The following is a 13,323-nucleotide window of genomic DNA, read 5'->3' as shown; positions in this document are numbered from 1 at the left end:
GCCTATTTACATGCGTCAGATTTTGCACTCACTTTTGACATTCATCCAATACAAATGCCCGAGGATGGTCATCCCCTGACATGGTGACAACTGTATCCCTCTCAAAGGCTCCCTGTCGGCTCTGGTCCACAGTGTGCCGCGTGATGGTAGACGTGGTATAACTTGTCCAGTATAAAGTATCCCATCCTCTATGGTATGCCAAGCCTTCCACAGATCCAACATCTGTAAAGAAAGCAAGAAAGAAAATGAAACATCATTCTCCTCTTCCCACCTCAAAATGCATTCTCTCTCATAGGAGTAGACGTTCTAGGCCATTTACTAGTGCACAGAAATCCACCAGCCCGGTTAATAATTAGGACACATCACAAATGACAACAGAAAACAGTAAATGTAGAAAAAAAAGTCCTCATCCCTAAACATGGTCTCTCTGTAATAGGGTTCCCTGTACGTACCAGGATCAGCCCAGACAGGGGGGTTATCTCCCCCTTCCAGCAGATGGCGACAGATAGAACTTTGAAGGATGCTTCCTTATAAGGCAGTGCACCCTCTACTAATCCTCTGTATTCTCCTGACTCCAGCAGATGACAGTGGTGGCTTTCGTTCCCCACTGAGATGACTAGAAAGCTATTTTAGGAATTTTCTCTATTTTCCTCAGCTTTCCTTTCTTTTGGATGGATCATGTCTAATTAAAAAAAAAAAATCTTTGAATTTTATGAGGGAATTATTTGGAGAGCTTTCCTGTAGTCTCCGCTCCTGGTTTAGTGGGAGCATTCTATAGCTTGCAAACAGTACTATTTGCAGCTCTCCCCACCCCCTCCCATCTCTGTTGTCGTGGTAAGTTTGTTTTTATTTCCTTCTGACAGGTTATTTCCTCTCTTCCTCTCTCCGGGGTGCAAGTCGGTGGTGCCGACCTCTCCCCCTATGACTGCTATCCGACCCGCTGCCCCTGTGATGCCGTTTTCCTCGGGGCAGCTGGCACAGAGAGGCGTTATTCCTCTGTGCCTCTATCTGTGGGTCGCTGAGGGATAGAGAGAGAGCAAAACTGAAGCGGAGGCTATTACCCGTTTCTTACAGCCACGAACCTGGTGAGCGTGAGGAAGAACAGGCTGAAGCGGAGGTTTTTCCCGCTTCTCGCAGCTTTAAGCCCTTCCTGTTTCTCGCGTTAAGAACAGCTGGTTCTCTCGCGGCTCCGTCGGGGTTCTCCATGCCTCGTTTGTCCAGGTGCTGCGATTGTGGAGAGCCCGGGTCGAGGCTCTCCCGCGAGGGGATTTGCACAGCTTGCCTCCTTGGTGGGGAGGGACCCTCTCAACCGCCGGGCCGCTCTGGTTCTCGTCTTCTGGCTCGCCTCAATGCTCAGGAGCTGGCCCCAATCCCGCTGATCGCGGGAATGCCGGCCATTTTGTCTCCAGACTCGGCTGCTCCGGCGCTAACAGGAGAAGAACAGGACGCTCCTTTTTCATTTCAGCTGCCGGTTTTGACACCCGTTCCACCTCTAGAGCCTTTTCCTCCATCAGGGGATCTTCCCACTCTTCCTCCATCGGGGCCACCTCCGTTTTCCACAGATTTTGTTTTCCTGCTTCACAATGCTTACCTGGCCAGAATGGCCAAGCACTAGGAATTTTTGGCGGGACCTCCTCCTCCTAATGTACCCAGAATGGCTGATTACACTGAGGTCTTGGGAAATACCCAGACCGTGGGGAGTGCCCAAGGGTCAGCGGTCCCAGGACCAGGGGTACCTCCGACCACCTCAAGCGCTCTGAGGATCCGTTTGGTACACCCCTCTGCGGGGGGGGGGGGGGGGGTGTCTGTTCCTCAGCAGGACCCAGATCCAGATGAACCTTCAACTACGGCTCAATTGGAAGGGGATGATCCTAGAGTCCTGCGGATCTTCCACAGGGATGAGCTGGACCCCCTCATTCCACATATCCTACAGGAATTGGACATTGAAGCCCCTCAGGACCCGCCTGAGCCTAATCCACCAGCGAAGAAAGGGGACCTCCTTCTGGCTGGTCTACGTCCGCCGTGTAGGTCCTTTCCTTCCCATCCCACATTCCTTCAACTGTTATCCAGGGAATGGGATTCTCCGGAGACCTCCCTCACGGTCGGCAGAGCCATGGATAAGCTATATCCTCTCCCGGATGATTTCCTGGAACTTCTTAAGGTTCCCAAAGTAGATTCTGCAGTCTCAGCAGTGACAAAAAGAACTACCATTCCAGTAATGGATGGTTCAGCCTTGCGAGATCTTCAAGATCGAAAGCTGGAAGTTTATCTTAAGAGAGTTTTCGAGGTGTCCGCCCTGGGGGTCCGGGCGGCCATATGTAGTTCCTTCACTCAGCGTGCAGGCCTCCGCTGGCTTCAACAGCTGCTCAGCTCCCAGGAGTTGCCTCCTGAGGAAGCACTTCAGGCAGACCACCTGGAGGCCATCATAGCATATGGAGCAGACGCTCTATATGACATTCTGAGAGTACTGGCCAGATCTATGGTTTCTGCAGTCTCGGCTAGACGCCACCTCTGGCTTCGCAACTGGTCGGCGGATTCTTCTTCCAAGTCACAGCTGGGATCCCTACCCTTCAAGGGCAAGCTACTATTTGGGGAGGATCTGGACCAGATTATCAAGTCCCTCGGAGAGAATAAGGTACACAAACTTCCAGAGGATCGCCCTCGTTCTAGATCTTTTAATTCCACTAGAAGCCGATTCAGGAATCAACATCATTTCTGCCAGGCAAGGACTGCAGCTCCTCGTCAGCCGTCCTCTCAATCTCAATCCTGGACTCAGTCCTTTCGTGCCCGAAGACAGCCCGCTCTGGTCCGGCCCAGGGGACGTCCTCCAAATCTTCACAATGAAGCTATGCCGGCCCACTCCCCGAGACCCAGGATAGGGGGACATCTCTCCCTTTTCTACGAGGAGTGGGTCAACATCACGTCAGATCAGTGGGTCCTGGATAGTCTAAGATACGGCTACGTGTTAGAATTTCCTCGGCCGCTAAGAGACAGGTTCCTCTTCTCTCCATGTGGCCTAGTCCAGAAACAACTCATAGTTCGGCAGACACTCGACAGGCTTCTGGCTCTCGGAACGATTCGTCTGGTCACCCCCCCTGGAAGTAGGCTGGGGACATTATTTGGTATACTTCGTAGTCCCTAAGAAGGAAGGTTCCTTCCGCCCGATCTTGGGTCTCAAGATGGTCCACAGGGCCCTCAAGATTCCCCACTTTTGGATGGAAACCTTGCACTCTGTGATAGCGGCGGTACACTCCGGAGAATTTTTGGCCTCCCTGGATCTGATGGAAGCTTATCTACACATTCCCATCCTCCAAGCGCATCAGCGTTTTCTGCGATTCAAGATTCTGGGACAGCATTTCCAGTTCCAGGCTCTACCCTTTGGTCTTGCGACCACTCCTCGAACCTTCACGAAGGTGATGATAGTAGTAGCTGCCGCTATTCGGAGGGAGGGAGTCTTGGTGCACCCATACCTGGACGACTGGCTCATTTGGGCAAAGTCCTCAGCCCAGTGCCACTGGGAGGTTGACAAGGTGTTGACACTTCTTCACTCCCTTAGTTGGGTGGTCAACTTCGCCAAGAGCAGCCTTTCTCCATCTCAGTCTCTGGACTTCCTGGGGGCGCATTTCGACACAGCGCTGGGCAAGGTGTCTCTGCCCCTGGAAAGGGCTCATATACTCATAGCTCAGATACAGCGATTCATCGGTATCTCGCTTCCAGCGGCGTAGGATTACCTCCAGGTCCTGGGATCCATGGCTTCCACCATCGATCTGGTCCCCTGGATGTTTGCACATATGTGTCCCTTACAGCGTGCCTTGCTCTCTCGCTGGAAGCCAGTGTCTCGGGACTTCCAAGCCATCCTTCCTCTCCCGCAGGGAGCCAAGGAAAGTCTCTCATGGTGGTTCAACCTGTCTTATCTTCTCCAGGGTGTTCCTTTGGACATCCCGAAATGGGTAATCATCACGATGGACGCCAGTCTCTCTGGCTGGGGAGCAGTGTGTCAGATGAGTTCTGCGCAAGGGAAGTGGACGCGTCCCAAGCAACTTGGCCGATCAATCGCTTGGAGACCAGAGCAGTGCTTCTGGCATTGAAACGCTTCCTACCTCTCGTCCATCATCGCGCAGTCCAAATACACTCAGACAATGTGACTAATATGGCCTACATCAATTGCCAAGGGGGCACGAGGAGCAGGCATGTCTCTCGGGAGACAGACAGGTTGATGGCGTGGGCGGAGACTCATCTCTCCCGCCTAGTGGCTTCCCACATCGCAGGCGTAGGCAACATTCAAGCCGACTTTCTCAGTCATCAACATCTAGATCCCGGAGAGTGGGAACTCTAAGAGGAGGCGGTGAATTTCCTGTTCCACAGATGGGGGACCCCCTATCTGGATCTAATGGCAATCTCCCAGAATGCCAAGGCAGCTCAGTTCTTCAGTCGCAGAAGAGAGTACGGCACAGAGGGAGTGGATGCCTTAGTCCTCCCATGGCCCCGTCACATTCTCCTCTACGTGTTACCCCCTTTGTCTCTGGTGGGTAAGGTGCTCCGGAGAATAGTGTCCCACCAGGGTCCGGTAATGCTGGTGGCGCCGGAATGGCTCCATCGTCCGTGGTTTGCAGACTTGATCAACCTTGCAGTGGACGGACCTCTTTGTCTGGGTCACCTTCCACGCTTGCTGCAACAGGGTCCGGTATCTTTCGCCCAGGCCGATTGCTTCTGTCTTGCGGCCTGGCTTTTGAGAGGCGCCGGCTGAGACAGCGTGGATACCCAGAGGCCATTATCTCAACCCTCCTCAAGGCTAGAAAGACGTCTACCTCCATCTCCTATATCAGGGTATGGAAAGTTTTTGAGAACTGATGTGCCTCCATACCTGTGTCGCCACGGACCGCCTCGGTGGCTCAGATCCTATCTTTTCTTCAACAGGGACTGGACAAGGGTCTGGCCTACAACTCGCTGAGAGTGCAAATCTTTGCCCTAGGCTCTCTACTTCATCAACGAGAGGGAACGTCACTCTCCTCTCACCCGGATAACATCCGATTCCTCAGGGGGGTGAAGCACGTGAAACCCCCGATCCACGCTCTTTATCCTTCGTGGAGTCTCAATCTCGTTCTCCGAATCTTGGTCGGTCCACCCTTTGAACCCATGCATTCCGCGACCCTCAAGGATATCACTCTCAAGACGGTTTTCCTGGTAGCTTTCTGTTCTGCCTGCAGAATCTCAGAGCTTCAAGCACTCTCGTGCAGAGAGCCCTACCTTTGTTTTAAGGATTCGGGAGTTTCCTTGCACACTGTGCCTGCTTTTCCGCCCAAGGTGGTTTCCGAGTTCCACTTGAATCAGACAGTAGAGCTTCCATCTTTCTCAGCGGACGCATCAGCAGATCTATGCAAGCTAGATATCAAGCGTATCCTCATTTGCTATCTGGAAGTCACTAATGATTTTCGCTTGTCGGACCATCTTTTTGTTCTCTGGCATGGTCCAAGGAAGGGGGCCAAGGTGTCGAAAACTACCATTGCTCGCTGGCTGAAGGAGGCGATCTCGGTGGCCTACATTGGAGTGGGTCGACAACCTCCAGCGGGTGTCAAGGCCCATTCTCTTCGAGCTCAGGCTGCTTCCTGGGCGGAGATGCAATCAGTCTCGTTCCAGGAGATTTGTCGAGCAGTAACTTGTAAATCGTTACATACCTTTGCTTGTCATTATCATCTACACATACAGTCGCCTACTTTTGGCTCCTTTGGATCTAGGGTCATTCAAGCAGGGCTTTCCGGAGCCCACCGTACGTAAGGAAGCTTTGGTACATCCCACTGTCTGGACTGATCCTGGTATGTACAGGGAAAAGAAAATTATTCCTTACCTGCTAATTTTCGTTCCTGTAGTACCAGGGATCAGTCCAAATGCCCTCCCTGACTGTTTTATTGGGTTTGGGATTGCCTCTCTGCTCAAATTGTTCTTCAGTACCTATTTTTCTTTGGCTGGTTAATGGTTCATTCTGCAAGTTTGTTGTTTGACACTGTTTTGTGCCTTTTGCACACTGTTATTTGTTACTTAATTCTATTGTTCTTGATCCATCCTGATTTTCCTCTTTGCTTTGATATACTCCATACTGAGGATTAGTAGAGGGTGCACTACCTTATAAGGAAGCATCCTTCAAAGATCTAATTGACTCCAACTGCTGGAAGGGGGAGATAACCCACTATCTGGACTGATCCTTGGTACTACAGGAACGAAAAAGGAAAATTAGTTTCTTACCTGATAATTTTCGTTCCTGTAGTACCAAGGATCAGTCCAGGACACCTGGGTTGTGACTCCGCACCAGTAGATGGAGACAGACTAAAACTTGTGGGCGGAGCCATATATGCCCCTGTGCCAGTCACAGCCCCTCAGTCTTACGGAATGTCAAAGTAAAACACAACCAGAGAAGTAAACAAAACTAGATACCGCTAACTAACGGGGAAAGAAACACCCCTTCTGGAAACGGACTCTCCAACCGAGAGAGCGAACAAGCGGAACAGAGCAAATCAAAACACAGAGCGGACTCTCCATTACTTCAGCGCAGCACCGCGGGCGGGATCCTGGACTGATCCTTGGTACTACAGGAACGAAAATTATCAGGTAAGAAACTAATTTTCCTTTCCCTGTACGTACCAGGATCAGTCCAGGACACCTGGGATGTACCAGAGCAACCTACTGAGGGTGGGAAGCAGAGAGTCCCGCTCGGAGTACCCTCTCTCCAAAACCCCCGGAATCGGTAGCCCGGACATCCAGCCGGTAATGCCGGACAAAAGTATGCAACGACTTCCAGGTGGCCGCCCTACAAATCTCTTGAGGCGACACCTGAGAAGCTTCCGCCCAAGACGCTGCTTGGGATCGAGTCGAGTGAGCCCGCAGCCCCACGGGAAGGGGTTTTCCCCGCACCAAGTACGCCGAACCAATGGCCTCCTTGAGCCAACGAGCGATAGTTGTGCGGGACGCTGCAGCTCCTTTCTTTGGTCCAGAGAACAGGACAAACAGATGATCTGTGACCCGAAACGGATTAGTGACCTCCAGATATCGGAGAAGGGATCTCCGCACGTCAAGCTTCCGTAACTCCCTCTCTTCGGTAGCAGAGGAGTCTCCGCATGCAAAAGCGGGCAACTCCACCGATTGATTCACGTGAAACGACGAGACCACTTTCGGAAGAAAGGAAGGAACCGTCCGTAAGGAAACCCCCGAATCGGAGATACGCAAGAAAGGTTCCCTACAGGACAGGGCCTGCAACTCGGAAACACGCTGTGCCGAGGCAATCGCCACCAAGAATGCCGTTTTTAAAGTGAGATCCTTAAGAGTTGCGCGTTTCAAGGGCTCAAACGGCGCCGTGCATAGAGCGGAGAGAACCCAATTGAGGTTCCAAGCCGGACAAGGAAGACGTAACGGGGGGCGAAGGTGCTTAGCCCCCCGAAGAAAACGAGCAATATCCGGGTGAAGCGCCAGAGACTTACCTCGCAAACACCCCAGCGCCGCCACTTGGACCCGTAGGGAACTGCACGCCAGACCTTTGGCCAGACCCGCCTGGAGGAACGCTAGAACATCAGAGACGGAAGCCGAGATGGGGTCCACCCCTCGCTGCACGCACCAGTCCTCAAAGACCACCCAGACACGGACGTAAGCCAAAGACGTCGATTGCTTCCTGGAACGCAGTAGCGTGGCCACCACCGCATCTGAATAACCTTTACTCTTCAGTCGATTCCTCTCAAAAGCCATGCCGCGAGACAGAAGTGATCCGCATCCTCCAAACAGACGGGGCCCTGATGGAGTAGGGCCGCCATTCCTTGGAACCGAAGGGGGGCCGCTACTGCCAGTTGTACGAGGTCTGCGAACCACGGCCGGCGAGGCCACTCCGGTGCCACCAAGATCACGTTGTTCGGATGCAACTCTATGCGCCGTAGAATCTTGCCGATCATCGGCCACGGGGGAAACACATAGAGCAGCACATCCGTCGGCCAGGGAAGCACCAACGCATCGACGCCTTCTGCCCCCCGCTCTCGACGTCGACTGTAAAATCGCGGGGCCTTCGCGTTGTGCCACGTGGCCATCAGATCCATGTGGGGCACCCCCCACGTTTCGCAAATAAGAAGAAACGCTTCGTCCCCCAGCTCCCACTCTCCGGGATCCAGACGATGACGGCTGAGATAGTCCGCCTGCACGTTGTCGACTCCCGCAATGTGAGACGCTGCGAGGTTGCTGAGATGTAGCTCCGACCAGGCCATCAAGCGCTGAGCTTCTTCTGCCACCTGGGGGCTCCGGGTCCCCCCCTGCCGGTTGATGTATGCCACGGTGGTCGCATTGTCCGACAACACTCGGACTGCCTTTCCCCGCAGCAATGGTAGAAAAGCCTGCAGGGCCAGACGGACCGCTCTGGTCTCTAGGCGATTGATAGACCACTGGGCTTGTGACACTGACCATAGGCCTTGAACTGAGCTCCCTAGGCAGACCGCTCCCCAACCGGAGAGGCTGGCATCCGTGGTCACCACTGTCCAACTGGGCACCAGGAGAGAGACTCCGGCGGAAAGATGACTGGGGTCCAGCCACCAACGCAGGCTGGACCTCGCGTGTCCCGCTAGAGGAAGCGGTAAGTGGAAATCCTCCGAGACCGGCTTCCAGCGGGAAAGCAAGGATGACTGTAAGGGTCGCAGATGAGCGAACGCCCATGGCACCAGCGCCAGCGTGGAAGCCATAGACCCGAGGACCGTAAGGTAGTCGCAGACCCGCGGCTGGCGGAGAGACAACAAGCGTTGTACCTGAGTTTGCAATTTGACCATCCGTTCGAGCGACAGAAACACCTTGCCCTGCTTCGTGTCGAAAAGAGCTCCCAGATATTCCAAGGTCTGCGTGGGTGTCAGATGACTCTTGCTGAAGTTGACCACCCATCCCAGGGACTGCAACAGATGGAGGACCCTGGCCACCGCCATCCGACACTGATCTTCGGACTTCGCCCGAATCAACCAATCGTCCAGATACGGATGGACCTGGAGACCTTCTCAGCGCAGTTGCGCCGCCACCACGACCATCACCTTCGTGAAAGTACGAGGGGCCGTTGCGAGCCCAAAAGGGAGCGCCCGAAACTGGTAATGCCGACCCAGAATGCAGAATCTGAGGAAGCGTTGGAACGACGGCTGGATGCCTATGTGAAGATACGCCTCCGTGAGGTCCAGGGAGGCCAGGAACTCGCCTGGCCGGACCGCGGCGATGACTGACCGGATCGTCTCCATTTTGAAGCGAGGAACGCGAAGGCATCGGTTCACCCCTTTGAGATCCAGAATTGGTCGGGACGTGCCGTCCTTCTTTGGTACGATGAAGTAAATGGAGTAATGGCCTTTGCCTTGTTGGCTGACCGGAACGGGGGAGATAGCTCCCAAGTCCTCTAAGCGGCGGATGGTGTCTAGCACCGCCGTCTTCTTCTCGGGAGCCTTGCAGGGTGACACAAGGAACTTGTCCACTGGAATGCGAGCAAAATCTAACGCGTAGCCGTGTCTTATCACGGTGAGGACCCACTGGTCCGACGTTATTCCGGCCCATCTCTCGTAAAACGACAGCAACCGCGCCCCGACGTTGGGAACGGCGTGCTGAGGCTGCGGCGGGAGAAGGGCCGACCCCCTTTCATTGTGAAGATTTGGGCGCCGTGATGGCCAGGGCACCCCCTGGTCTACCAAAGCGCCTCCCACGAAAGGACTGCTGCTGCTGCCACTGTGGGGTACGGGAGGAGGAAGACCTGTACGAGTGCCCCGACGACCTTTGAGGTTGCGCCTTCCTGGGCCCACGAAAGCGGGACCTGGCTGTAAAGGAAGTCCGTGACCTGGCTCTATCTTCGGGCAACCTGAAAGCCCTATTTTCCCCCAGGGAAGCCATCAAGTCATCTAATTCCTTGCCAAACAGCAATTTACCCTTGAATGGCAGCGCCCCGAGGTGAGCCTTAGAAGAGCCATCCGCCGCCCAGTTGCGTAGCCACAGGAGGCGGCGCACCGAGACAGCCGCCACCATGGATCTAGACGAAGTGCGCAGCAGATCGTGGAGTGCATCTGCGCCATATGCTAGTACCGCTTCCAACTTATCCGCTTGCGCTGCCTCGTCAGCCGAAAGATCCGCATTGGCTTGAAGGACCTGAGCCCAGCGTAAGCCAGCTCTCAAAGCGAAATTCGTACACATGGCGGCCCGAATTCCTAGCGCTGAAACCTCAAAAATCTTCTTGAGCTGTACTTCCAGCTTCCTGTCCTGAAGGTCCCAAAGGGCTGTCGCACCCGTAACCGGGATAGTAGATCTCTTCGTTACCGCCGAAACCGCCGAATCCACCTTGGGAAACTTGAGAAGGTCCAGCGCATCCTCCGGGAGCGGGTAAAGCTTGTCCATGGCCTTGCTGACCTTCAACCCTAACTCCGGAGTGTCCCATTCCCGGAACATGATGTCCGTTGAAGAAAAATGGAACGGAAAAGCAACTGCCGGACCCGTGAGGCCTAACAGGACCGGATCCATGTTCGCTTCCTGACGAACCACCGCCGGAGGGGGGTTTATTCCCAGTTCCTGGATAATGGCTGGAATTAGAGGTGGCAATTCATCCCTACGGAAGAGCCTGACCACTTTGGGATCATCCCCCTCCACTGCCTGTGAGCCTTTTGCTACGCCGGCCGTAGCGGAGCCGTCCGCTCCCACATCGTCGGGTCCCTTCTGGGTTTCCTCAGAGGAATCAGCGTCCGCCTCGGGGGAGGAATCGGTGTCCGCCTCCTGTGGGACGCCACGTGGAGGCCGCTTCCCCCGCAAGGCGCCCTGGGGCCCCTCCGCGACCCCCGAGGGCTTCCTGGACCTCTTCTGCGGTGGAGCTCTGCGAGCCTCACTCCGGCCGCGCTTGCTTTTTTTGTATTTCAGGACCTTGCGCAACAAAAGCGCAAGATCCTCCGAAAGCGAGCTCGAATCAGAGGAAAAATCAGCTGGACTCCCCGGGGACCCTGTGTTCCCCGAGGGACCCCCTCCGACCGCGATCTGCTGCGGGGAAAGCGCGGGAGGCAAGGCCGAAGGCCCTGCCGTTTCCCGCGCCATTTCGCGGCCCGTGGCCAAAATGGCCGCCACTCCCGCGCTAAGCGGGAAAAGCTCTTGGGGCTTTTCTCCGGCGCCCCCCCCGCGCGGAGGCGATCGCGCGGGCCGCGAACGAGCCCCCCGAGGCGCCCCAGACGACCCCTCTCCGCCCGGGATGCAGGCCGCGCACAGACTCTCGCGGGAAAGACGCGCGCGCGCCGAGCCACAGGCCCGGCAGACCGAGCCGCGAGGCATGCCGGCGAAGAGGCGCGAAAACGGGGTAAGAGGAGCGACAAAAATAAAAAATTCGAACGAACGGCCTCCCCCCGTCGGCGGCGCCCCCACTACGAGCGGCGACGCGAAGCAAGAGAGAGCCGGCACCTGAAATAAACACAAACCTTTTTTTTTTTTTTTTTAAGAAAAGCGCCTGTCGCTGTCCACGGTCCTGGAGCCCTAATCCAGCAGGGGTGAGTGAACCGGGCTCCCCGGTGTCACCCCTGACGCTGCTACTAGGCCAGCTGGGTCCTCGACCCTAGCAGCGGCCTCAACCAGGGGGGGGTGGTCCCCTCAGAACCTCACAACCCCCCTGGGAGGCAGGGCGAAAGGGACCTAAGGACAATTTAGAAAAATATTCCCAAATAGAAATCCGTAGCCTAAAACTGGCCTAAACAAATCAAAAAAAGGAACCGACCCTGACGGAATACCAGAACCAGGGCAGGCAGGGCTGTGACCGGACCTGCACCATCTACTGGAGACAGAGTAAGACTGAGGGGCTGTGACTGGCACAGGGGCATATATGGCTCCGCCCACAAGTTTTAGTCTGTCTCCATCTACTGGTGCGGAGTCACAACCCAGGTGTCCTGGACTGATCCTGGTACGTACAGGGAATTAGCAGGTAAGGAATAATTTTCTTTTAGCACCAGCTAGCTGATACAGGGTGAAGGAAAGCTTGAACTGCTGCTGACTGTGCTGTGCCTATTCTGCAGTGGGGCAGTGTATAAATGTGTGTGTGTGTGAAGGAAGCTTGCACCCCTGGCTGCTGTCCATGTTGTACGTAGTATGTGTATGTAGCATACCCCACTGCTGCCTGTGCTGTATCTGTTCTGTGGCAGGGCAGTGTGTGTGTGAGGGAAGCTTGCACTGCTGCTGCCTGTGCTATACCTGTTCTATGGAGGGGCAATGTGTGTGTGAGGGAAGCTAGCACTGCTGTTGCCTGTGCTGTACCTGCTCTGTGATGGGGCAGTGTGTGTGTGTGTGTGTGTGTGTGTGTGAGGGAAGATTGCACTGCTGCTGCCTGTGCTGTACTATCCAAGACACAAATGAAGAACTTTATCTGACAGTTTGGCAGCTTTCACATCATAAAAACTTCTGGCTACAGTTTACATCAAGTATCTTTTCAATATTTTGTTTTAATTGTTCTATCTGTCCTGGGAATTTTCTCTATTTTTGAACACACTCCTTTCTTCCCTGGGCTGACGTTCCTATTTGAATCTGGTAGGCATGTACTGAGTGTAGCTCAACACGTTTTGCTGTTGTGCAATGGATGAAACTCCTGGGATAACTACTTCCACAGCACCCCCAATCTGTACCAGCCCAGCGAAGAGAAGCCTGGCTCACAAACTGAAGCTGGGTGCCTGACAGGGAAAAGTGCTGCCACTGGCTCAGGAAGCCGGCTTAGAAATCAGTTTATTAAGCAGCCATAAAAACTGCAGTGACCTCACCTGAGCAAATAACTGGGTACACAGACTTTAAGAGGGACACTCAGCTGCAATGTTTGGGCAACTGCTTCGGCCTATAGCAGATAACGCTCAACAAATATTGTCAGACCCACAAGCTATCACTGGCGTTAATGATATAAAAGAAACAGTTTCTTTAACCTGAGAAAGCAGCTCCATCGATAATTTTGAACATCAGCTTTAAGCATGTACATTAAAAAAGGCAAAACAATTCATCAGAAAAATGGAGAAATAACTTACCTGGTAATTTCGTTTTCCTTAGTGTAGACAGATGGACTCAGGACCAATGGGTATAGTGTACTCCTGATAGCAGCTGGAGACGGATCAGATTTCAATCTGACATCAGCCCTAGTACATATACCCTTGCAGGAAGTGCAGCTCTTCAATATTCTCGTCGAAAAGCACTGTGGATATATGTATGACTGAATAATTTGAATAACTTGGTTAACTTTATAACTTGGTTAACTTAATTAATTTGAACCGGTTGAATTGGTTATAGCTGGAGACCGCCAGTGCCCTCAACCGAGAAACGTCGACACCCGGTAGGATGGGT

At 54.0% G+C, this 13,323-nt stretch overlaps 1 protein-coding gene across 1 annotated transcript in view; it reads right to left on the bottom strand.

The window, feature by feature from the left end:
* The window catches only part of LRP1 (LDL receptor related protein 1), a 657,378-nt gene that overhangs the window by 229,584 nt on the left and 414,471 nt on the right, over positions 1-13,323 (bottom strand). Inside the window, 1 exon segment of the mRNA XM_029594881.1 lies at positions 33-222. Coding sequence (XP_029450741.1) covers positions 33-222 — 190 coding nt within the window.

This window comes from Rhinatrema bivittatum, chromosome 3 (genome assembly GCF_901001135.1).
Source record: "Rhinatrema bivittatum chromosome 3, aRhiBiv1.1, whole genome shotgun sequence".
Lineage (NCBI taxonomy): Eukaryota > Metazoa > Chordata > Amphibia > Gymnophiona > Rhinatrematidae > Rhinatrema > Rhinatrema bivittatum.
This window is presented reverse-complemented; position numbering and strand designations above follow the sequence as displayed.